General features: G+C 42.6%; 2 protein-coding genes, 1 long non-coding RNA gene and 1 other non-coding gene across 7 annotated transcripts in view; 1 reads left to right on the forward strand and 3 right to left on the reverse strand.

Moving 5' to 3' along the window:
- Ap2b1 (adaptor related protein complex 2 subunit beta 1) overlaps positions 1 to 11,234 on the reverse strand; it is a 127,170-nt gene extending 115,936 nt beyond the window's left edge. The window contains exons 1-2 of one of the 3 annotated variants that reach the window (XM_052759774.1): positions 11,122 to 11,234; positions 3,046 to 3,105 (exon numbers count right to left, since the gene is read on the reverse strand). In XM_052759774.1, the coding sequence (XP_052615734.1) occupies positions 3,046 to 3,082 (37 nt within the window). In that variant the 5' untranslated portion in view covers positions 3,083 to 3,105; positions 11,122 to 11,234. Of the gene's footprint in view, positions 1 to 3,045; positions 3,106 to 8,372; positions 8,512 to 11,121 lie in introns of those variants that run through there. The other 2 variants (XM_052759775.1, XM_052759773.1) reach the window with 2 other exon arrangements.
- A 516-nt stretch (positions 11,235 to 11,750) lies between these two features.
- On the forward strand, positions 11,751 to 15,139 carry Pex12 (peroxisomal biogenesis factor 12). Its single transcript, XM_052759776.1, has 3 exons — positions 11,751 to 11,883; positions 12,159 to 12,712; positions 13,668 to 15,139. Exons 1-3 carry the CDS (start codon positions 11,758 to 11,760, stop codon positions 14,068 to 14,070), a joined length of 1,083 nt encoding a protein of 360 aa, XP_052615736.1. The 5' UTR covers positions 11,751 to 11,757; the 3' UTR covers positions 14,071 to 15,139.
- Positions 12,775 to 18,389, reverse strand: LOC128123405 (uncharacterized). Of its 2 annotated transcripts, XR_008222661.1 has the most exons (3): positions 17,975 to 18,361; positions 15,574 to 15,701; positions 12,775 to 13,424 (listed from the first exon to the last, which is right to left on the reverse strand). It is a non-coding gene; the product is annotated as an uncharacterized LOC128123405 (long non-coding RNA). The 2 variants fall into 2 exon arrangements; XR_008222660.1 differs by lacking the exon at positions 12,775 to 13,424 and having other exon boundaries at positions 15,586 to 15,701; positions 17,975 to 18,389.
- On the reverse strand, positions 15,818 to 15,914 carry LOC128123556 (Z30 small nucleolar RNA). Its single transcript, XR_008222731.1, has one exon. It is a non-coding gene; the product is annotated as a Z30 small nucleolar RNA (small nucleolar RNA).
- Positions 18,390 to 23,459: the final 5,070 nt, after the last annotated feature.

The following is a 23,459-nucleotide window of genomic DNA, read 5'->3' on the forward strand; positions in this document are numbered from 1 at the left end:
TAGAACAACTCTGCTACTTAGTGGTATGACTATTTCTTCCAGGCTAATCTGGGGTACATCACAAGTTCTAGGACAACTTTGCTACTTAGTGGTAAGACTATCTCAACATTAAATAAAACAGATTAGTTAGCAAAGATCAAAACAGGGATTGGAGAGATGGCTCAGAGATTAGGAGTACTGGCTGCTCTTCCAAAGGACCTGGATTTGATCCCAGTACTGACATGACAGCTCACAACTGGCTGTTACTCCAGTTCCAGGGGGAATCTGATGTCCTCTTCAGGCCTCCATAGGCACCAGGCATGCATGTGGTACACAGGTAAAATACTCATGCACATAAAATAAAATAATAATAAAAATTTTAAAGGAAGATCCCCTAACACACACACACACACACACACACACACACACACACACACACACACACACACACACAAATTAATCTTAAAAAATAAAATCAATCTTCCAACTGTATTTATCCCACATTTATGACGTTGCTGCATTTGCTTTACAATTCTCTACATATACACAGACCTTTTTCTTATATCATTTAAAGTTGCAGACACCATTCCTCTTTAGCCCTGAATATATAACTTGTGCTTTTCAAGGATAAGGAACTTTTCTTAATTATTGTACTATTAAAATATCAATATATCACCACTATCATCTAATCTAAACATAGACCTTGTTCTATGCCCTTTACAGCAACCTGACTTCCATCCCAGGCCCAGTTCTAGGGTACATTCACTTAAGAATATGCATTACATTTATTATCATGTCTCTTCAGTCATTAATCTGAAACAATTTCTTTTCATGATAATATTTTTGTTTTTGAAACAGGGTCTTACTGTGTAGCCCAGACTAGCCTGGAACTGTGGTGGTATTGTGTTCCCCAAAATATTGTGTACCCTAATAAACTTATCTGGGGTCAGAGAACAGAAAAGCCACTAGATACTTAGGATAGGCAGTGGTAGCACACACCTTTAATCCTAGCATTCCAGAGGCAGAAATCCATGTATTCAAGGATACAGCCAAGCATGGTGACTCATGCCTTTAATCCCAGAAAGTGAGCCTTTAATCCCAGGGAGTGATGGTAGAAAGCAGAAAGGTATATAAGGCGTGAGGACCAGAAACTAGAAGCATTTGGCTGGTTAAGCTTTCAGGCTTCTAGCAGCACAGTTCAGCTGAGAGCCATTCGGATATGAGGACACAGAGGCTTCCAGTCTGAGGAAACAAGACCAGCTGAGAAGTTGGCCAGGTGAGGTTAGCTGTGGCTTGTTCTGTCTCTCTGATCTTCCAGTGTTCACCCCAATACCTGGCTCAGGTTTGATTTTATTAATAAGAACTTTTAAGATTCATGCTACATGGAGCTCTGAAGACGAGGCTGGCCCTGAACTCACAGCAATCCACTTGCCTTTGCCTCTTGAGTGCTGGGTCATGATAAGACTTTTTAAGTACAGGACCCTTATTATGAGAAGCACTTACAGCTTGCCATGGGTTTCCTGAATTCCAATAAGGTCATGAATTTTTGGCAAGTTAACTTCACAGAAAATCACACCCAAAGGTGAATGGTGTCACTTTGACCTGTTGGTGGTGATGTTAACATTGACTATATGGATAAGGTTCTAAATTTGGTTTTCGTTATTGTTGGGGGGTTTCTGTTTATTTTGTCTTTTTTCAATTGTTAAATTTTTTTGTATATATGAATGCTCTGCCTGGTACTCACAGAGATCATAAGAGGGAGCCAGATTCCCTGGGACCAGAGTTATATACAGTTGTGAGCCACCATTATGGATGTTGTGAATCGAATCCAGGGCCTTGATTATTTTCAATAGGATATAATCCATTACTCTGATCACTTTTTTTGTTGTTCAAATTATCCAAATTTGGCCAGTGAAGGCCCTTTTAAGGTGTGAGGATCCTTGATGTCCCATTATTTTCTGAGCATTTCCTTACTTAGAAGACATTCACCTTCAGCTTAACACAGCCCCAGAATCAGTATCTGGCCCAAGAGTTCTGGTTCCTTTCAGTGAAAGATGTTGTTTATTTATTTTGGGGTTTTTTTTTTTTCTCCTCGAGACAGGGTTTCTCTGTGTAGCTTTGCGCTTTTCCTGGATCTCGCTCTGTAGACCAGGCTGGCCTTGAACTCACAAAGATCCGCCTGCCTCTGCCTCCCAAGTGCTGGGATTAAAGGTGTGTGCCACCACCACCTGGCTGAAAAAATGTTATTTAGAAACCAAAATTGAGTACTAGGTATCCTCGGCACCTATTTTGACTTACTGGAAATTGGGGTACTCAATCAGTAATTCCACTAGTGTACCAAGCAAAATGTGCATAGTACATACTCCAACTCAGCTAAGTCTCAAGACAACACACCAGAAAATACTTCAAGGCAAATAAAGACAAATTCTATGCCAGAAAAGTTGCCACATTTCAGCCACTAGAGGACACTCACACCTGAGAAGCAGGCCAAGAAACTGGAAAACAAGAATAATAAACATCACAGTAGTTGGTGCCATGCCCAGAATATTTCAGCAAATGTAAGACCTGCTGAATACAAAAACAAAGAATTCTGACTCTGAGAAACAAAGCGAGCTCAGTTGCGTGCTTAGTAAGCTGAGGACAGTGACACTAATTTATCTCTGATGGAAGGGCTGTCCACACCTCCAGAAATCTGCCATCTGGAAACAATTTGGGAAGGTAGATTTTCCCAACAAGAATCCTTAGTTCCTAGGCCCACACTCACGTGTAAAACCCAGTATTATGTTACTGACCACAGAGGTGATGAAGAACTGGAGGTGTAGCATGATGACAGAGCACTAGCCTAGCATGTGCAAGACCCTAGATTAGGTTCCCAGCACTGGAAAGCAAGCATATAAAATCCCCTACACTTTAATAACTTATTCAAACATTAATTATTTGTAGAAACATCAGATTCCCAAGGAGAGGGTGCAAACACATGTAAAAAACTTCAGAACATTCTACTTGGGCAGTATAACCCAGCAACTTAACTGAACAATGTGAAGGGTCTGCTGAGGTTCTACTCACCCTTCTTATTGGTTGTGAAGTACTTGGAGTCAGTCATGATTCTGGATCTTTAGAGTGTACCTATGGTAAGAGTGAAGAATGCTGTTATCCAAGTAATGTCTCCAGCAAGGCATCTGATTAATTTTAAGAACATCTATGGTTAAGAATTTCTGCTTTTTAACAAAATGAGTAGTTTCTTCCTATTACCACCACCATTTGCGGTTCAAGCAGCACAGGAAATTAAAAACCACAACTTGCCTCAAGGAGTTTCTAGGAGCAAAGTATGAAGGACAAATGGAATAGGGTAATAACCTGAACCCCTTATGGCTCTGTAGCCTCCAAGGACAAGCTTGATACCTTTGTAAATACATCTTAGTCACTCACCCAAACATTTAAGACAAAGGCTTAGTGCCAAAGATTACTCCATAACTTTCTAATCAGGAAAACCTGGTCACTCCCCTGCCTCAGGATGGGGTCACTCAAAGTAGGCAAAGCTCAAAGGCAGAAACAATTCTGCCAACCTGTTAAATACTGCTTGCTAAAAGGGTCTCAGAAAAAATAAGCCTGCCTTGCTCCCAGCCCCGGGAGGTACAGGCAGGAAGACCAGGAGTTCGAAGTCATTCTCCTCAGCATAGCTACACAGTGGCTTTGAGGTGAACCTGGACTACATAAGACCCTGTCTCAAAAACATAAAGGAAATAAAGAGCTAGAAACCACGAACACCATGCGGAATACAGAAATTGTTTTGATATTTGTCACCTAGAGGTTGCATTAATGTTTTCACGTCTTTCTAGCAAAAATTCAGAGAATGCTATTATCAATCCATTCATAGTATAAATTAAATAGAAAGCAGACAAATTAGGGATTTTTTTTTGGTTTTAAAGATTTTTATTATTTACTTATGTGTATGTGTGTACACCTGTGTGTGCACCCATGCTGAAGAAGGCCAGAACAGGGAGTTAGATCCTGAAGCTAGAGTTACAGATGGCTGTGAGCCACCTGATGTGGGTGCTGGAAATTGAAACTGGGTCCTCTGCAAGAGCAGCAAGTGCTCTTAACCAGTGAGCTGCCTGTGCTTTTTGCAACAGCATTGCCTGTGTAGCCCTGACTGGCCTGGAATTCTTTATGTAAAAGAGGTTAGCCTTGAATTTGCAAAGGTCCTCTCCTCCTACTTCTGTCCAGAGTGCTGGCGTTACAAACATGCCACCACACACAGTTCTTTTTGTTTTTTAAGACAGATCTCATCTAGCCCAAGAAGGTCTCAAACTTGCTACGTCGCTGAAGATGACTTGAATCCCTCCTTCTCCTGTCTCCACCTTCCAGGTGCTGAGAATATGGGTGTGTGCCACCACACCTGACTAGGAATTCTTCACATAAACAGGCAGGAGGATCTCTGAGTTCAAGGGCAGCTTGGTCTACATAATGAATTCCAGGCCAGCCAGGGCTACATACAAAGACCCTGTTTCAAATCACGACAAAACTTTTTAAAGACTAGTAATATAAATCTTATCTGTGAGTTTACATGTACAAACAAAGATGACACACAGAAACAATTACTAGGGTCCGACAAGAGTGCTATAGTTACTGCTCAAAACCATCACTGTTCATACAGACCGTGGTTATACCACTTTAAATCCCTTGGAATCAGCAAAACCTCAAACCTAAGACTTGAAAACAAAATTTGTTTAGAAGTTTTTCACCCAGTTACTTGGGAAAAGTGCACAAAAGCATTCTGTCTTCTAAAGCTCACATACACATATATAAAATTATTTTTTCTTTTCTTTTAAGATAGGATCTCCTCTGTAAGTCCTGACAGGCTTGAAACCCACTATAAAAACCAGACTGGCTTCACACCCATGGTGATCCTCCTGTTTCTGCCTCATTAGTGCTGCAGTTACATGCGCCATTATTCCCAGATAACATGAAATTCTAACAGGATTTCTCAACATACACTGTTCAAATCAGTCACCTTTATTAACAGCCTACACTGGCATGATTTGTAGGATTCGATTCCCAGCACCCAACATAGAGACACATCACTGTAACTCTGATTCCAGGGGATCCAGCATCCTCTTCTGGCCTCCTTGAGCACAAGGCACACACATGGCACACTGACATATACACGGGTACAACACCCATGAATATAAAATAAAATAATAACAATTTTTAAGAAGCCTGCAACATAGATCCTACACCAAGAATCTCTGCTCTAACAAAAAGAGATGACCAGATACTTGGGAGGCTGAGGTAAGTCTGGATAATATAATGAGACTTTGTCTCAAAAACAAAATAAGGCTGGAGATAGATCAGCAGCTAAGAGCACTGGCTGCTCTTCCAGAAGACCAGGGTTCTGTTCCGAGCACTCACTTGGCAGCTCGCCACTGTCTCTAACTCCAGTTCCAGGGGATCAGATGCCCTCTTCTGGCCTCTGAGGGCATTGAGTACACAAGTGGTATATAGTCCTATATGCAGTCAAAATACCCATACATAAAATAAAATAAATAAAAAAGGGCTCAGTGGTAGAGGGCTTGCTTAATATACGGGAAACCTGTGCTCAATCCTCAGTGCCAATTTAGAGCAGGGATATAGCCCAATGGTAGCGTGCTTACCTAGCAGGCATAAGATCTCTCCATCAAAAGAAAAAAAAAATCGAAAAGGAAGAAAAATAAGCAGATAAATACATCACAAAATACAACTGACACCATGGTAAACAATTATGATGAAATAATCCCCACCATACAGGCAAAGAATCATGGTGACAAGTTTATCCTTGCCTTAAGTAAAAACAAATAAACAAAAAAACCTCCAAGGAAAAAATGAAAATGGTCTAAACAAAAGCAAAGGAGTAGAAAGGAAGGATGGGGGTGGGCTGGAGCTAAACACATTATATGCATATATGAATATTAAATATTTAATTAAAAATGAGAAGAGGTGGTAATGGCAGAACCTTAATGTCACTGTGACTTTCAACTCACAATAATCACATATACCTATTTTTAAATGAAATACCCCCAAGCACTTGCAGATAGGCACAGCCAGATTCTCCAAATAGATGATGTGAAAACGGATGTCTATATTAGAAACCATAGAAAAATAGCCAGAATGGAGCTAGAGAAAATACAACTTGCCTAGTGCTTCAAAACATAAAATCCTACTGAAGTTTTGTTTTTCAGGAAATCCCTAAAAATAAGTAAGTCACAATGGAATTTGAACTCATAGGACCTTATACAACATCAAACCTGAAAAGTCACTAACTGATTTATGGTGTGGCCTAGGGACACTCTTAAAGAACAAAGCAGCCTCGAGGCAAAGCACATAATCACCTGCATTTGTCCTAGCCCACATGTGATGGCACCGCCTTTCACAGGCCTGCCTGTACAAGTTTATAGATCTAGATTAACATAACCTAGTTTCTGCCAAATATAGGTTGTCAAAGTCCGTCCATCCTCCCCTTCCTTCAATTCCCCAAAAGAGAAACTCAACATTAAAATAAGATTAATAGGCTGAGTAGAATAAGGTCAGAAAATAAGTTAATAAGGTCTTAATTTTAAATGGTTCTCTGGGAAATGGCAACTAACACTAGGGTCAGGAAGGCCACTATACCCTTCTGTACACATAAAGTCAGTAGCTAGCCAAAGTTCGGTGAACTGTAAAGCAGAATTGTCATTCCAGCAACCTTCGCTTACAAGGTTGAGAGGTGTAAAGATCATATCTGGCCAAATGTTCAATAGCACAAGGACAATAGCAGCTTCAGATTAATTACCTTATCAGAAATAAAACAATAAAAAGCCAAATTCACCTCTGGTTTCTATTTTAATAACTATACGTTGATACATAAAGAAAGAAGTCCAACAGTCTTACCCCCAACTGTTATGAAATGCCAAGGCATTTTGGGAAACAAGCCTAGGATAAGGAAAACAGGGGATGGTGTCCTCCCTGAATACTCCTTGTGTAAGTGGGTTCAGGCTTGTGTTTTAAGACACAGTAGTTTAAAATAATAATCTTTTACAGAAGGAAAAGATGTAAGGGAACTTTTTTGAGCCTTAATTCGTCAAAATATTTGCTTTATATTAAGTTTACCATCCATCTATGGGGAGGCTGTTTGCAGAACACACTCCCCTTTATTTCTCAGGCAAGAGAAATTTCTGTTTGCCTGGCAAGACACCTGCAATTTTGTTCTCATTTTCCACCTCATGTCGTCATCCCTGAGATGTGTTCCCTTTGCTGCGCCTCCTTCACCTGCCTCTTTCTATTATTACTTTGTAAGTGCACCCTAAGGCTAAGCAGAACTACAAAAGGAAACCAATTAATAATTTAAACTGTTCCTCACTGAAAGCACTTTCTTAGTCAATTTGCCGCTCTGCACTTATTACGTGTTCTTTGTCTTCTAAACCACAACGGTTGCAAAAGTGTTTGGCAATTTAAAAACACTCTCCCTTCTAAAAGTTAAAAGGAAGCAAAATAAATTCAACGAAGCATTCATGACACATTCACACTGCTTCACAATGAAATAAATAGCCTGAGTTTTATGAAGAGCCTTCCCCTAAATAGAAAGCTGCCCAGAAAGCTAATATATCCTGTGAAATTCAAAGAATAAAGAAACAGCAGGAAATTCCAGTTTTTTCACTTCTCGTAGAATTTACAGCCTTGTTCAAACTAGACTGCTCCTGATGACCCTAGGGAAGAAAGGGGGTGGGGGAGAATCCAACAATTCCGGGCTCAGATTTCCTTTCATTGGCTTCCCCCTCTCACACAGGGGGTCAATTATGCAGGTTTCTCCTTCCTCGAAGTACATTTAGTCCCCTTACTCACTTCCCCCAGGTCAAGACCCTGGAGATCTATCTGTTCAGTTTTCACCAGGTCGGGAGAGAAGCCTGGAAACCCCAAACACGGGCGACAGGAGAGGTTTCAATGGCCAAACCGTGGGGGGGAATCCTTTCTCCCTTTGCTTTGCTGGACACGTCTCGGCTTTTCAATGAACAGATGCCAGCCGGGAAAACTGGGAGGTTCTCCCTCGGCCTCCAGCCTTTAGCGGCCACACCCCTGGCCTCAACCCTCTCCAACCCTGTCCTGGAAACCTGCTTCGCTTCGAAGCCCCCAACCACTAGCTGCTCCACCCGAGCGCAACCCCATCCCACCACGGCCACCAGGGCCACCAGAGAGGAGGCACTTTTCCCAAGCTTCTCCCTCACAACGGTCACACCCGAGGACTCCCTCCACCCTCAACCGTCACGCTCCTCGGATCTCCTTTCCTCCCGCCGCCTACCACCGGGCTTGGGGTTCCCCTCCCTCACAACCACCCCCAGTCAGTCAGGGACACACCCCAAAGCCAGCCGCCTTGAACTCACCGGAGGCAAGGGCGGGGTGGCGTCGGCAGCCGGAGAGCACAGCCCGGGTGGTGGTGTAATGGTTTCCTCCCCGTCGTCACGATTCTTTCTAGATCTAAGCCACTGCGCAAAACCCAGTTTGCCAGGGACAAAGATGGTGGGCCGGAAGCTTTTGCGTAAGAGAATCTCGCCGCGTGACGTCATCCGGGCGCGCGGGAGAACCAAGCAACCCGGCTGTGTGTCTCTGTTGCCTCGGCAACGGAAAGGTTCCCTTTCTCTGGGTCAGGGCAGTGCCTATACTACCAAGGGACCCGCAGTGGCTTTCCCAAAGGACATGTTAAATAAGTGGATAGTCTCGGGATTTATCTCCGTGAACAAGACTCTTGTAAAACCTATGGAGGTAGCCTACTTTCTTAAACACAAACCTCAGGTAATTTGCCTGTCCAGATATAGAAGCTCATACACGTGATAGAAACCGCCTTACTACAAGAGCAGTGGACTAGGAGACAGCGACTCAACGAGGCTAAGAAGCATTTAGATCTGAGTTCCAATCCCTACATTGAATTTGGCTGGGGAAATTTATTAGTGCCCCACCCCACCCCACCCCACCCCGCTCACGCTCTTTGTTTTGTTGGGGCTTAAGTGGTACAAGGTAGGTTCAAAAACAAAAGAAAAAAAGTGTCAGGCTATGTAGTTCAGGCTAGTCTGGAACAGGAGCCCCTCTTGCTTCTGCCTCTAGCGTGCTAGGACTCATCTTTTTTGAACTTTTGTTATCTATATATCTTAGAGGTTCTTCTGCCCAGCTGCTTTCTGGCTTCTCTCACTCCACTACTGAACAAATATTTATTAAGGATTACTACAGAAACCCAACTTTTTTTTTTTTTTTTTTTTGGTAACAGTCCTTAGCTGTCCTGAAACTTGCTTTGTGGAGCAGGATGGCCTCAAACACACAGAGATCCACCTGCCTCTGCCTCATGGCAACATTCGGGAGGCAGAGGCGGGAAGATCTCTGAGTTCCAGGCCAGCCTAGTCAACAGAGTGAGTTCCAGGGCAGCCAGGGCTACACAGAAAAACCCTGTCTCAAAAAAAAACACGAAAAAACAAGCAAACAAAGCAAAAACACAGGGCAGATTAAACCAATTACAAAATACAATCAAGTTAGTTATTTACTGAGAATTTATTATATAATTGCCTATGTAACATATTTATTATATATTTAAGATCTCCAAACCTGATGGTCAGGCTTAGCCTTTAATTGCTTCTAATAGAAACTGCAATCACATATGTGTCTTCATTAAACTACACATTTGAGAGTGGGGTTTTTGATGTATTGATTACTTGGTGACTAAAAGCTGACACATCACCGAAGTAAAATAAAAATTGACACTTTTTTTTTTTTTCAGAACCGGGGATGAATCCTAGGGCTTCACACATGTTGGGCAAATACTCTACCACTGAGTTATATTACCAACCACGACATATTATTTTTTAACTCTGTTTCTTTCCTCATGTAATAATTAGTTTCCTTTTTAAAGAGTAATCTCATGGGTCCATTAATCAAGGTGTCTTGCCCCTCTGGCTAAGAATGAAATGAGACTCTGAACCAAGATTGTTCAACTGGATTATTTTTCTTTTGTCTCCCTCTTCCTCCCCACTTTTCCTTTTTCAAGATAAGGTCTCACTGCCATGTAGCCCAATCTCTCAGGTGTTGGGATTACATGTGTGTGCCAACACATCCTACCTGTCAGTTAGAATTGGATCCACGGGCACAATGATAACTTGACACTCATTTTCATTGTAACAAGGTTACTTAGATGAAGTTTTGCTAATTCCAGCTATAGAACTCTGATATGGTTAAATAGCCCTGTTCTTTTTGGGCTATCGTATTTTTGTGATCATAGGCAAATAGTGAATACCAGGTCAGCCAAGGATAGGTACACAGCAAGACACTTTTTAAAGCTGAAACAAACATCTTTTTTAATTAATACTTTTTAGAAATTCAACAATTGCATTTTCTGACAGCTATTTTAGTAAAGTATAATCATATCTTAGAACTATAAAGGTAACTTCTAAAATTGAAACAACTAAACCCAAGCCTTTTTTTTAAGGTTCTCATTATACAAACCAATTGCCTACGTTTACACCCTAAGGTCCTAAAGTCTTTTTAGGCAAGGGATTGGAATTATCAGGGAGACGGTGAACTCATCCAAATCCCGTTAACTCTATCCACAACTCAAACGAAGTATACAACTTGGACTTTACAAACCCATTGACAGCTTACTTTTCGTATACAAACCGAAAAGTACCTAGTCTAGCAAAACTCAGCGCGCGCTAGACCATCAGAATTGTTGCAGTGTATTGGTATCGCTAACATATCTACTGAGCCGGAGGGCGGAACCAATTTCATGTAGAACGTGCCTAGAATTGTTAACTTAGTTTTACGCAAGGAAGACAAGTTAAGCCTGTATGAAAAGTAATCGTCCCAAATTCTGGTGGACAAGGAGAACCTTTTTCATCTTAGTGAAACTTGCTGATAACTGACAATAATAAACGCTAAAGCTCTGCCTCTTCAGCTTCTCGGGAAGGTGGACGAATTAGAGCTAAGCACCACCTGCCCGAGTCTGTGTCGAAAGGACCTGCCCATATTTCCCCCTGGCTTGCTCGTTCATGGGTAGGGGTGTCAGGTAGAGGCCCCAGCTCTGCACAGAGGCTCGAGTCTGGCCCTGCACTGAAGCTCCGCGGAGAGAGAACCAGGAACAAATCCACCCACCACATTAGCCAGTCGTCTGGTCAAAGTCAGGAGGACGGAAGCGGAAGTCCCGGTTGGTCATAGAGTTCCCCAGTTCCGGCTCAGGGCCACGTTCGATGCTAGAGTGCCCGTCTTCCGCCCGCTGTGTGGAGGTCCTCGGAGCTTCTGTTTCCGGGTGCGGCTTCTGTCACAAAGCCTAGACCTCCTCCCTTCTCAGGTGGCGTCACGGGTCCTCTGCGCCGCGCCCGAGGTCAGCAAGCAAGGACGGGCGCTTCCCAGCCTGCGGCCGGAGCCGGGCCTCGCAGCTCCGGACTGCAGCTCAAGCGACACGTTCCTTGGCCCACACCTGTCTCCGAGTCACGCTCCGCCCTGTGAGGTGCAGCATTTGACAAGTCATTCCCCAGCCCCCACATGTCACGTCCCCTGCTTCGGAGTTAACAGTCCTTAACTTTTAGATTCCCTTCCTCTGCCTCATGAGTCTTTTTTTTTTTTTTTTTTTAATTTTAAACCTCAGTTGATTTTGCTCATGTAAAATTAAATATTCAGTTTGGGGTGCCATGCAGAAAGATTAAGACCCAGCACCTCTTTGATATAAAACAAGTTCATGCTCAGTAGAGTATTTGTGAGAAAAGTGAATCCCAGGACACACAGGATACCATGGCTGAGCACGGGGCTCATATCACAACTGCTGCGGTGGCCGACGACCATCCATCCATCTTTGAGGTGGTAGCACAGGACAGTTTAATGACAGCAGTGAGACCCGCTCTTCAGCATGTGGTCAAGGTAAGGTATTATTTCTCTGGAAGGTTTCAGGGACGACTGGAGGAAACTCAAATTATTTTACAAGTAACCAAGAGTTTGCATTGATCAACATGTGTCATCCATATCCACGGCTTAATTTACACCCAAAGAGCCCTGGACTCAATTCCTAAGACCTCGGGGAGCTTAGGCTATACCCCAAACGAGAGTTATTTAAGCTAAGTGTGTTGGCTTTAGAAGGAAAAGGTTAATGTGAATACAAACTGAAGACTGTACTAAAATGAATGTTTTTGCTCCAGGTTCTTGCAGAATCAAATCCTGCACACTTCGGCTTCTTTTGGAGGTGGTTTGATGAAATCTTCACTCTGCTAGACTTTCTGCTCCAGCAGCATTATCTTTCTAGAACCAGTGCCTCATTCTCTGAACACTTTTATGGCTTAAAGCGGATTGTAGCAGGGAGCTCGCAGCAGCTTCAGAGACCAGCCAGTGCTGGTCTTCCCAAGGAGCACCTTTGGAAATCCACCATGTTCCTCGTTCTTCTTCCCTATCTGAAAGTGAAGCTGGAGAAGCTGGCTTCTAGCTTGAGAGAAGAGGACGAATACTCTATTCACCCTCCTTCTTCGCACTGGAAACGATTCTACAGAGCCTTCCTGGCGGCCTACCCGTTTGTTAATATGGCCTGGGAAGGCTGGTTTCTTACACAGCAACTTCGCTACATTCTAGGAAAAGCTGAGCACCACTCTCCCCTGCTGAAACTGGCTGGAGTCCGGCTGGGTCGACTGACAGCGCAGGACATACAAGCTATAGAGCATAGACTGTCTGAAGCCAGTGCCATGAAGGACCCCGTCAGAAGGTAAGACCGTAACATTTTCTAAAACCCCTTCAGTAACAAAATTTAAAGTTGTACATCAATCATCTGGTTTACCCCAGTCTTTTATTAAGTCACAGCAAAGTCATCCCTCACATCCATAAACAAGGACTGCCATTCTGGTGATCTTTCCTATCATAATAGGTACATCTTGCTGCACGCCTGCTGTAGGCAAGGCCTCATGGGAGGGATTTGCTTTGTGTATATTATCTTATGCCTCATCACAACCTGATGATTAAATGCAGTGACTTCATTTAACAGTTGGGGGAAACCAACAGCTAGACAACACAGAGCCAAGATTCAATGCAGAGCAATAGAGTTCTGAAGAATGTTCTCATCCATGATGCTACACCACCTCTAGCTAATGCTTATTCTCCCACAAGTTCAAAGATGTATGCATCTCAACACTGCTAAGTTACTTTTTAAGTCTATTTCTTCTTCTGGGTGGATTATCTTCCATTTTAAAATTCTATAAAATCGTATCTTTAATGCTTTTCTCAGATCAAAGCCTAATCTTTTGTTGTTAAAAACAGGTTGGGAGGTGGGGAGGACGGGATGGGACTGGAGAGATGGCACAGGGGTTATGTGAGTGGCATGTACTGCTTGCTCTTCCAGAGGACCAGAGATTGATTCCCAGCACCCACATTTGGCAGTTCACAACTGCTTGTAACTCCAGATCTTCTGACCCAACTGGTACCTGCATGCACATACAGACAAGCAGACACAAACATAAAATATTTTAAAAACTGGAAACACCAGAGTTTAGGTGTACACACCTAGCATGTTGACTTAAATGGGCGAACTGCTTACAACAGACCCTCCAGTCCAAGAGCACTCCATCTCCAAATCAGTGACTCCCACCAAGTGTGAAACTGCACTTAGTCACTGTGTGACCACACCCAAATCAACTGTTTTCTTTGCCTCTTGTTCTCTTTCCCAGCGGCGTTGGTGAGAAGATAAAGTCAGCTCTGAAGAAAGCTGTGGGAGGTGTCGCCTTATCCCTCTCCACTGGCCTTTCCGTGGGTATATTCTTCCTGCAGTTCCTTGACTGGTGGTACTCTTCGGAGAACCAAGAAACCATCAAATCACTGACTTCTCTGCCTACCCCACCACCACCTGTACACCTAGACTACAACTCTGATTCTCCCCTGCTACCCAAAATGAAGACAGTGTGCCCGCTGTGTCGTAAAACTAGGGTGAATGATACAGTTCTTGCCACCTCTGGCTATGTGTTCTGTTACCGCTGTGTGTTTAATTATGTGAGGAGTCACCAAACCTGTCCCATCACAGGCTATCCAACAGAAGTCCAGCATCTAATTAAACTCTACTCTCCAGAGAACTGAAAGAGATTAGCATATTATCTCAGCTCAAGTTCTCTCCTGTAAGGCCACAAGACTGTTTTCAGTATAGCAAACAACATTGATACTTCCCTAATTCATAACTACATTGATTTTCAGTAACTATATGGATTCCTTTAAAAGGATGTATCCACTTGATCCTAACTTTTTGGTTTGCTGTCTACCAAGCTGGTTACGTAGGAGAATCAGGATTGCAGGTGGTGTGAGGGCCAACGTGGAGGTGGATTAAAGATCACTACAAGTGTTGCTTGTTCTCCTCAAGAGTAAGACCTTGAGCTGAATGTGGGAGTTTGATATCTGCACTCAGTTGGAGGCATGATTCTGAGTTCAAGGCCAGCTTAGGCCATCAGAGGGAGACTGTCAAAAAGGTAAAACGAAAGCGAGAGACTATGATTAAGAGGGATACAAGCTCAGAGGAAAAGCCAGGTTAGACCTTATCCAAGAGGTGGTTTGGAAACAGGCCTTCTCTTTACAAAGTATTTCTTTACCTGGGCAGTAGAGGTTTTATCAGACTGCATACAATATGAAACATGGACTTCCTCTTTATAGAAATACTTAGGGACATTTTAGAAAAACAACCCCTTCCATATACTGTGATTTACTAACATCTGCTAATTATCAAATTAAGAAATGCTAATAATTATCAGCATTTGAAGAGTCCTTCATGAGCCATACCTGTCTCTCTTGGGAAACAGGTTAAAGAAAAACAGAGTTTGTTTATAGGGAGGAGTCTGGAAATTTCATGTGAGTGAAAGCTGGCAAGGAATGGTGAGATGCAGTAAAATACTTACCGAATGTTTACCGAATGCTTATCTAATGAATACTTAATGAGGAGCAAAAGCTTTCTGCCTGCTCTTATGAGTCTTCTCAATTGACAGTTTGCTCAATTGACATGAATCATCCTATATATTCTGAAAGTTTCTATGAAACATTTAAGTAAATTTTAACAATACATGATTCTGGGAAAGAATTGTTCCATGCCGTCATGATTGTGTGAAAACTCAAAAGATTATTTCAAGGGTTTAAAATAAATTTTCATTCAGATCCCCTTTGACTTCTTGAAGCATTCCTGTATTGATTAAAGTTTTGCTTATTAAAAAGACAAATCTAATAATGAGAACAAACCCTGTTCTAACAACAAGAATACCGTTTGTATGGAAATAGCATTTACCAGAGACCCAGCAGTTCAGTCACTGATTTAGGAAAATTTATGACAGTGGATGAACAAGCTGACTGAGAAATGGCTTCTGAAAAATCATTAATGTAGGATGAATGAGAATAATTTGTGTGAATGCCTGGCACAATGTGTGACTCATGCTGGCAAGTGAGAGCATATTCTCTGGCACCATAAACAATATAATTTTACTAGGTTTTAAAACGGACAATCCATCCTGTGGATTTAAAAATATTAAAGCTCACGTATACCAGAAGACAAGATTGTCGTCTTTTACAAGCTCTTGTAAAACCTCATCAAAACAAAGGCCTTACCCAAACAAATACCACAGTTAATTACAACACTTTTAATACAGTAATAAGTCAGTAAGGAATTGATTTTTGATTCAGGGCAAAATGGTGACTCCTCCATGAAGTCTTCAATCCTGACTTCTCACCTGGACCTAAGAAGGAAAACATGAAAGTATCAGTAATTCCAAGGACAGAAAAGAATACGTGGACACAATAAGCCAGTATCCACACAGGTTCAAACACACCTGTGTGGTAAGACAAGCACAATCAGCTCAGAGAGAAGATTACTGGATCATGCCCTGGTCAAAGCCAGAGCCGAAGCAATGGCAATACCAGGTCAGACTATACTTCGCTCATCATTGCATCATTTCATTTCCCCTCCCTGGATTACCTAAGGAGCACCTATTTTCAGATCCACAAGAAATCTAGGCTTACATACCAAAAACAGCTGCTTTTTTTTTTAGATGTTTCATTTTGAATTTTCTATAAATACTTTCCACTATGCGGTAAGTAATTGCTATACAAAAATAAAACTTATACAAGTTTTGTTTGTGGGCAGGGGACTGTTTTGTTTTCACAACACAGAGTAGTGAAACATTTATCACTCAAAAATTTTTTTTAGAGCCCAGGCATGGTGGTGCTTGCCTTTAATCTGAGCACCTAGGAGGCAAAGAACTATCGAAACTCTGAGTTTGAGGTCTACATAGTGAGTTCCAGGACAGCCCTCGGAGCTACATAGCAAGAACCTGTCTCAAATCAACAACAACAAAGTTTTTGTTGTTATTTAAATGAGTCCAACCTCCATTTATTTGGACAAAAAATCTTAGGGATGTCTGTGAAGAAACATATAGCCTAATTTAAAGTAGTAGCTATAGGGAAGATTCCCTACAAAATTATAAATCATTTAACATACAATTCAACTGCCAACAAAAATTTAAAAATACAGTCCAAATGTTTGCTGTAGTTCCAGCTACTCTAGAGGGTAAGACAGGAGGGTCATTCGAGCCAAGGAGTTAGAGGCCTGAAAAACACAGGAAAACTTATAGTGAACAAACAAAACTATACAACACAAATTTTTTTCTATCAGAATCTTCTCATTTTAGTCCAAAAACTGAGAGGCTGGGCTCTACTAACAGTCTATAGCAATTAGTAGCAGAATGAGGAAGAGATGTGAGGTCTGAATGCCAGGTTTTTATATCTTCCCACCTCTTCTCAACTCCTGCCCTTTACTAATATAGGAGAAACTACTGGCACTAGGGAGATGTCTCAGCAGTTAAGAGCACCAGCAGCTCTTACATAGGACCAGTAACTGACTTTACATCCATCTGCCTGACAACATTGTGATTCAGCGGGCCTCTTGCCTCTGGTTTCCCTGGGCACCAACACATATACACACTAACCAAAAACCTATAAAAGTGTGATTCGGCCACTACAAGCATCCAATTACTTCCCATGGCCCGGGGAATAAAATCCAAAATTACTTTGCTTGGCATCCAAGGGATGTCGAAATGTCACAAGTGAAGCCCTTGGTCAGCTCCAGAACCACCACAACAAAAACTACCCCCAAAACAAGAACAAAAATCAAGCCAGGTGTAGTAGTGGATACACCTGTAATCCTACTGCTTTGGGAGGCTGAGGCAGAAAAATCCTGAGTTTGAGTCCGACGTTGGCAATACAGACCACGTCTTAAAGACAATAAAAAAAAAAAAAACCCACATTTCTCCTTATCTATTAATAGCATAACCCTAACAACTCTTACAGACTACCCAACCCAGACTATTTGTAAGTTCTCAGATCTACTCTATTTGACTCGTGCCTTCCTCGATAGAAACCCTTCCTCCTGTTCAGTTCTGCCTCTCCCGCTGTGACCCTCTGCTCTGCCTCTTTTTACATGAGGCTTTATCCCAATTAATCCCAAAGGGGGCTCTGCCCTTCCTCTGAATTAGGGAAGCAAAGTTTGTGGAACCAACTCCACTTAAAGATGCAGTCAAACTGAACCCAAGCTCCCGCCAGGCCCAGCAAGGTACGTCTTCCTAGTTCTCTGCCTCTCTACATTCCACCTGAAGCTTCTTCCCCCGTCTCAATGGGAGAAAGGCTGGGTATACTTTCGGAGCTACTCAAATGTCACCTTTTCTGTTAAATGCCCTGAGCTCCTTAGTTAGTTTCCTCTGACCTCCACAGCTTTCTCTTCCATCACAGCAACCATCACATGCCAACTATGCACCAGTTCACCAGTCCCCCCTCCCCCGCCCCTCCTCCATCTCTCCCACTAGCCCCATCTTACTGAGTTCCTAGAACCGAGGCTGACTGTTACGAGCCTGGAACATAGGGGTTCAATAAATGACCCCAGTAAGCAACTCTTCCCCGCTAGGCTCCATGGTCCTCGATTAGAAAAGCATCAGCACAATGTATAATGCCAGCTTACCTCCAAGCTGTCACGCGGGTAAGGACCATACCTCAGGCATCTCCAAGCTCTCATTCGCCCATCCTCTAACACATGGGGCTCTGTATAGATTCCTTTGCAGGCCAGCGAGAGCTTACACACCGTAGATCCTCAAAGCAAAGAGAGATAAAGTCCAAACTCCACCAATTTCGGGAGACAGAAGCCATCCTTAGTGGGGAAAGAGGACTGAGCCGGGGCTTGAATCGGCACCCAGCCTGGACTCCTCTGCAGCTAGGACCGGTACTGTCAGGAAACACCTCCAGGCTGCAGGGGATGACGGAACCCAGCTCTCGGACGCTGCGTCCGGACCGCACAGGATTCCCGCGCCCTCTCCACTCCGCTTCGGCCGGCCTGCATCCCACAGCTCCGCGCGCGCCAGACAGCCAATCCCGCGGCAGCCAGAGCTTCACGTGAGCAGCTGTAAGGCGGGGCTGACATGCAGAGCAGCCAATCGGAGGGCGAGATGAAAGGCAGGGGGTGGAGCTGGTGTAATGGCGGAGCCTACTTCTCCCGGACATCTAAGTGCTCGGGTCTGTGTTCTACAAGTTAGGCCTGTGGCGTTCTGTACAGCGAGCGATGCTGTTTTTCTTCTCCCTATAATGAATGCTCTATTCATGGGATTCCTGGAGACAGTGATTTTCCGCATACTTTGATAAAGAGTGGGAAGGGGAGAGGCGAGAGACCACCTTATCTTGAACATTTTTAAAGACAGATTTTTAAAAAGATGTATGTATGATTATGCACGTGTGTTTTGCCTGCGTGTGTGTCTGTACACCATATCAATGCAGAACATGGTTGTGAGCTGCCACGTCAGTGCCAGGTAATCAAACCCTGGTCTTGGACATTTTAAATAAAGGTGCCCTGAGAAAGCGCACCTAAATATCAAATTGGCAAGACCAACACGGACGATTTCTTGGGAGAGGAGGCATTTCATCTAGGTCTTGAAGAGCCTTAAGAATTAGGAGATTCTGCTGGGCATGGTGGCGCACGCCTTTAATCCCATCACTCCTGAAACCAAGGCAGGAGGATCTCTGGGTTTGAGGCCATCCTGGTCTGTATAACGGAGCTGCAGCACAGCCAGGGCTATATAGAGCCTGTCTCAAGAAATAAACAAACAAAACAGAGATTCTGAGAGAAGTAATTGTTCAAACTCATTATAAAATAGTTGCGAATTCTAGTTTACCAAATTTTGTCAAAGCAGAAATCACAGCTGTTGAGGTGTTTCTCAAAATTCTGTGAGCTGTAGAAACACAAAGGGAGACCTTTTAATACAGTCGCATCCAGCATAAAAAGCAAACAGTAAAAACTCCAAAATGCTTGGGGCCCAAAACATCCCCGAAAGGATACTTCAAGGTTGAGTCCAGGATAATATGTTCAATAAGCATTCCAGGAGCCATTCTGATTCACTGCAAAATTTAATGACTCCTGTTAGTATTACCAATGTGGCAGGAGATTGGGAAGACAGGCTGAGATTTTGCTAATAGCACTAACTGGTTGGATGTAGACTTCAGAATACTCAGAGTAGTGGGAGACTGAATATTTCAGAAGCCAGGTAATTAAACGATCAGGGTAATAGTTAAGGAAACAGTGTACAATTGTGTTTAAATTAGAGCGGGACAGTGCAAACACCTTGGAAGCGATCTCAAGTTGAGAGCTAAGAAGAGCATAAGTGATAATGGCAGTGGAAATGGAGAGATATCAAAGCAATGGCATATATGGATTGTGATAGCGATAGATAGGGGTGGGCAAAAGACTTGAAGAAATAAAGGGGAGAACTGTAGATGAATTTCCAAATGGTCTTATTAAATAGAACACACGGAGCCACATATAGGGGTGAAAGCCTTAGAGATCAGGGAAATAGGAATAGCCACCAGCCAGCCTTACCTCACCAGCTCTGCAGCTTCCAAATGTGCCTTTATTGCCTTGCTGTTCTGCCCTCTCAGTGGCTCTTAGCCCAGTTACCTCACTTCCTTGTCACTGCCTGTCTGTATAGACCTCCAAGACTCTATGGTTGGTACTGGGGTTAAAGGCATGTGTCACCAGCCATACATAATGAGATCAGGTGCCCTCTTCTGGCCTTCAGGCAGACATACAGACAGAACACTGTATACATAATAAATAAACCTTAAAAAAAAAAAAAAAAAAAAGCATGTGTCTCACGCTTGGCTCTGTTCCCTAGTGTGGCCTTGAACACACAGAGAGCCTGTCTGCTAAGTGATCGGATTGAGGGCGTGTGTTACCACTGCCTGACTTCTATGTTTACTTAAAATGGCTTGCTATTTCTTCTGATCTCCAGGCAAACTTTATTAAAGCACAAATAAAATATCACCACAGAGAGTAGAAGGGACACAAAGTGTCATCTATACCAGATCATTCAAGTCTGGTCTATGACTGTCCTAAAACCCTGTAGTTCAAGGACAAACGACAGCAAAGAGAGAGTGCCTTTGCATGGGCTGTTTTCTCTGCCTGGTTTGCCTTCCCCCGTCTGTCTCCCTTCTCGATTTGGTTCTAGCTCACACGTCATGTCATTTAGGAGTCTTATAAGCACCGCTATTGTCACTTGTCAGGACTGTGCATACACAGCCAGCTCTCCGGAGTGGCTCTAGAGTGCATCTGTCATGCACACACCTTTAGATCATAGATTATACTAAGAAATTTAAGCTTTCAGTCCTTCAGTTTCTCTTCTGCAAAGAAAAAAAAAGTTAATGATAGTGTGTAGCCCACAGAATGGTTATAAGATAAATTGAGTGCTCATTGATATTAATGGTATCATGAGTTAATACACATGGTTTCTGTCTGTAGTTTATAAATGGGATAATGTCTTATTCTTTCAGCTATCAGTAAGGTGGTGTGGCAGAATGAGAGTAGATGGTCTTTGGATTCAGATAGGCCAGTGTTCAAATCCCAGATCTGCTCTTTGTTGGATGGGTAACCTTCAGCTTAATCTTGTTGAACTGTTTTGTCCTTTATAGGACAATAAAAATAATCCATGTCCTTTAAGTTTTTAGGATGACTCTAGAGAATAAAAGATGCACATTTGGCCTGAATGAGGCAGTCACTAAATGGCAGTTTTTATTTTAGTGTGAAGAGGTTGTTTTGTTTGGACCATAGTAATTAATTGCTCATTAGCTGATTACTAAAGTTGACATTATATGTCCAGTGCCATGGATAAATCTTTATGTGTATCATCTCATTCTTTTTCATATACTGGAGAAGGCAATATTATCTCTGATTTACACAGAAAGGTTTTGAGGCTTAGGTATGCTTTACCAAAGTCTACTAGCTAGAATATGGCAGCACTAGGATTTGAACACCTTAGGTACCCTCCAAAGTACCTTACTGACTGAAAGAATGAATGTAAAAAAACTCACCCAGAGATAGGTAATTCCCAGCCCTTCTCTTCACCAGTCCTCTGACACTTTATATCTGCTGAGTATGTGGGCTGTGCCATAACTAACACTGTTGATAAGCAGAAATGCAGAAGGAATACATCTTGAATAAAATGGGAGTCTAGTTCTTACATCGTCATTACTAGCACAACCAGATAACTTTCTCAACATCTAGGAGAACATGCTTTTCAAGCTACTGTTTGCAAGTTGTTTTGTATCAAGAACATTTGATTTGCAGATATCAAAGTTGACATGTGAGGTCCTCCCTGGCCTGACAAACTATATCCAGGAGACTTCTATTATTAGTCTATTATAATGGTTTGAAACACCACACACACACACACACACACACACACACACACACACACACACACACACACACACACCTGCTGCCAATAGTGCATTGCAGAAGAGTAAGAAGGGAACGGCAATCCAGTCCCCAGACTTCTGCCCAAATGGTGTTCTTCCTGGTGAGTGGGAAGGAAAAAAAAAGGCACTGAGGGAGACTTCTGATGTTTCAGTTTCTCAAATGACCTAGAATCCTTGTTGAATCATTTGAATTAGACAAACCTGGTTTTACGTCCCAGATTTCTTGTTATATAATCTCAGCTTCCAATTGATATATTGTTTCCAGGGCAGCCCCCCGCCCCCAGCATTTAGTAAACACTTTTTCAGCAAAAAGTGGTTATTTTTATCCCTCTAGCAATAAGTAAGAACAGTTTTTCAGTATGAAAGTGAAGCTGGGAATTGAGATTGATAGACAGTAGGACCAAGGTGAGACTGGATTCAGAAGAGAAATAAGTAAACGAAGTTCAAGTTTGAGCTGAGAGTAGACCTTACTATGTTGCTGGGATGATTATGTGTCATGGTGTCCTTTCTGCTTCCTCTCCTGGAAATTCCATTCAGCCAAAGTAGGCAAAGTGTAACGAGTAACCAGAAGTTTTCAGAGTAGTAGCCTCAAGCTAAGAAAAACAATGGTAAACTGTAAGGGTGTCCAGATACCTACTTAAGAATGTCATTTCGTCATAACAAATTCAAGCAGAAACACAGTATTGTTCATTGAGTTCAATTTTTATTTTTATTTTTTGAGATGGTGCCATGTATCCTGTCTTAGTTGCTTTGCTATTGGTGTGATAGAACACCATGATCAAGGCAACTTGTAGAAGAAATAATTTATCGGGGGCTTACATTTTCAGAAGATGAGTCTATGACCATCATGGGAGCAGGCAGGCCGGCGTGGTACTGGAACAGTAGCTGAGAGCTTATATCCCTGTCCACAAACATGAGGCAGAGACAGCTAAGGGGGAATGGCCTGAGTCTTTTGAAACCTCAAAGGCTACCCCAGTGATTAGGCCATACTGCCTAATCCTTCCCAAACAGTTCCACCTCAAATATATGATTCTATAGGGGTCATTCTCATTCAAATCACTACACAGCTGTAGTTGGTCTTGAACCTTTGGTCCTCCTAACTCCACCTCCCAAGTGTTGGTATTACAGGCATGCACCACCACCCCTGCTTTACTGACTTAATGTAAGGATAAGGTTCATTTTCCTGTGACTGTCATAACAAATTACCACAAACCTGGTGAGACGTGAGGTCCTCCCTGACTTGAAAAAACTGTATCCAGGAGAGATGTATGGGGTGTTTTTATTTAAAAGATTTATTTCTATTTTATGTGTATGGATGTTTTGGTTGCATGTATGTCTGTGCACTGTGTTCATGTGTGGTGTCTGAGGAGGTCAAAAGAAGGTATTGAATTCCCTGGAACTAGTGTTATGGATGCTGGTGAACCACCATGTGGGTTCTGGGAACTGAACCAAAGACATGTATTGTGGGATACTTGTACAGTGTGTGAAGATGTATTTGCTGTGATTGGTGTAATAACAAGCTGAATGGCCAATAGCTAGGCAGGAGGTGTAGGCGGGATTTCCAGAGAGAAAGAAAGAGGAGGAGATAATTGAGGCCCAGGGAGACAGACACCAAGGAGACCTGAAGGGAGTTGGACATACAAAATGAACAAAAGGTAAAAAGCCATGAGGCAAAACGTAGATTAATAGAAATGGGTTAATTTAAGTTA

Source organism: Peromyscus californicus, unplaced genomic scaffold, assembly GCF_007827085.1.
Source record: "Peromyscus californicus insignis strain IS unplaced genomic scaffold, ASM782708v3 Scaffold_3__1_contigs__length_106647218, whole genome shotgun sequence".
In the NCBI taxonomy this organism is placed as follows: domain Eukaryota; kingdom Metazoa; phylum Chordata; class Mammalia; order Rodentia; family Cricetidae; genus Peromyscus; species Peromyscus californicus.

Coding starts and splice junctions, on each gene's coding strand:
- Pex12 (XM_052759776.1), top strand. CDS start 11,758: ATGGCTGAGCACGGGGCTCATATCACAACTGCTGCGGTGGCCGACGAC. Junction 11,884..12,158: donor CTCTTCAGCATGTGGTCAAG/GTAAGGTATTAT, acceptor TTTTTGCTCCAG/GTTCTTGCAGAATCAAATCC. Junction 12,713..13,667: donor ATGAAGGACCCCGTCAGAAG/GTAAGACCGTAA, acceptor TCTCTTTCCCAG/CGGCGTTGGTGAGAAGATAA.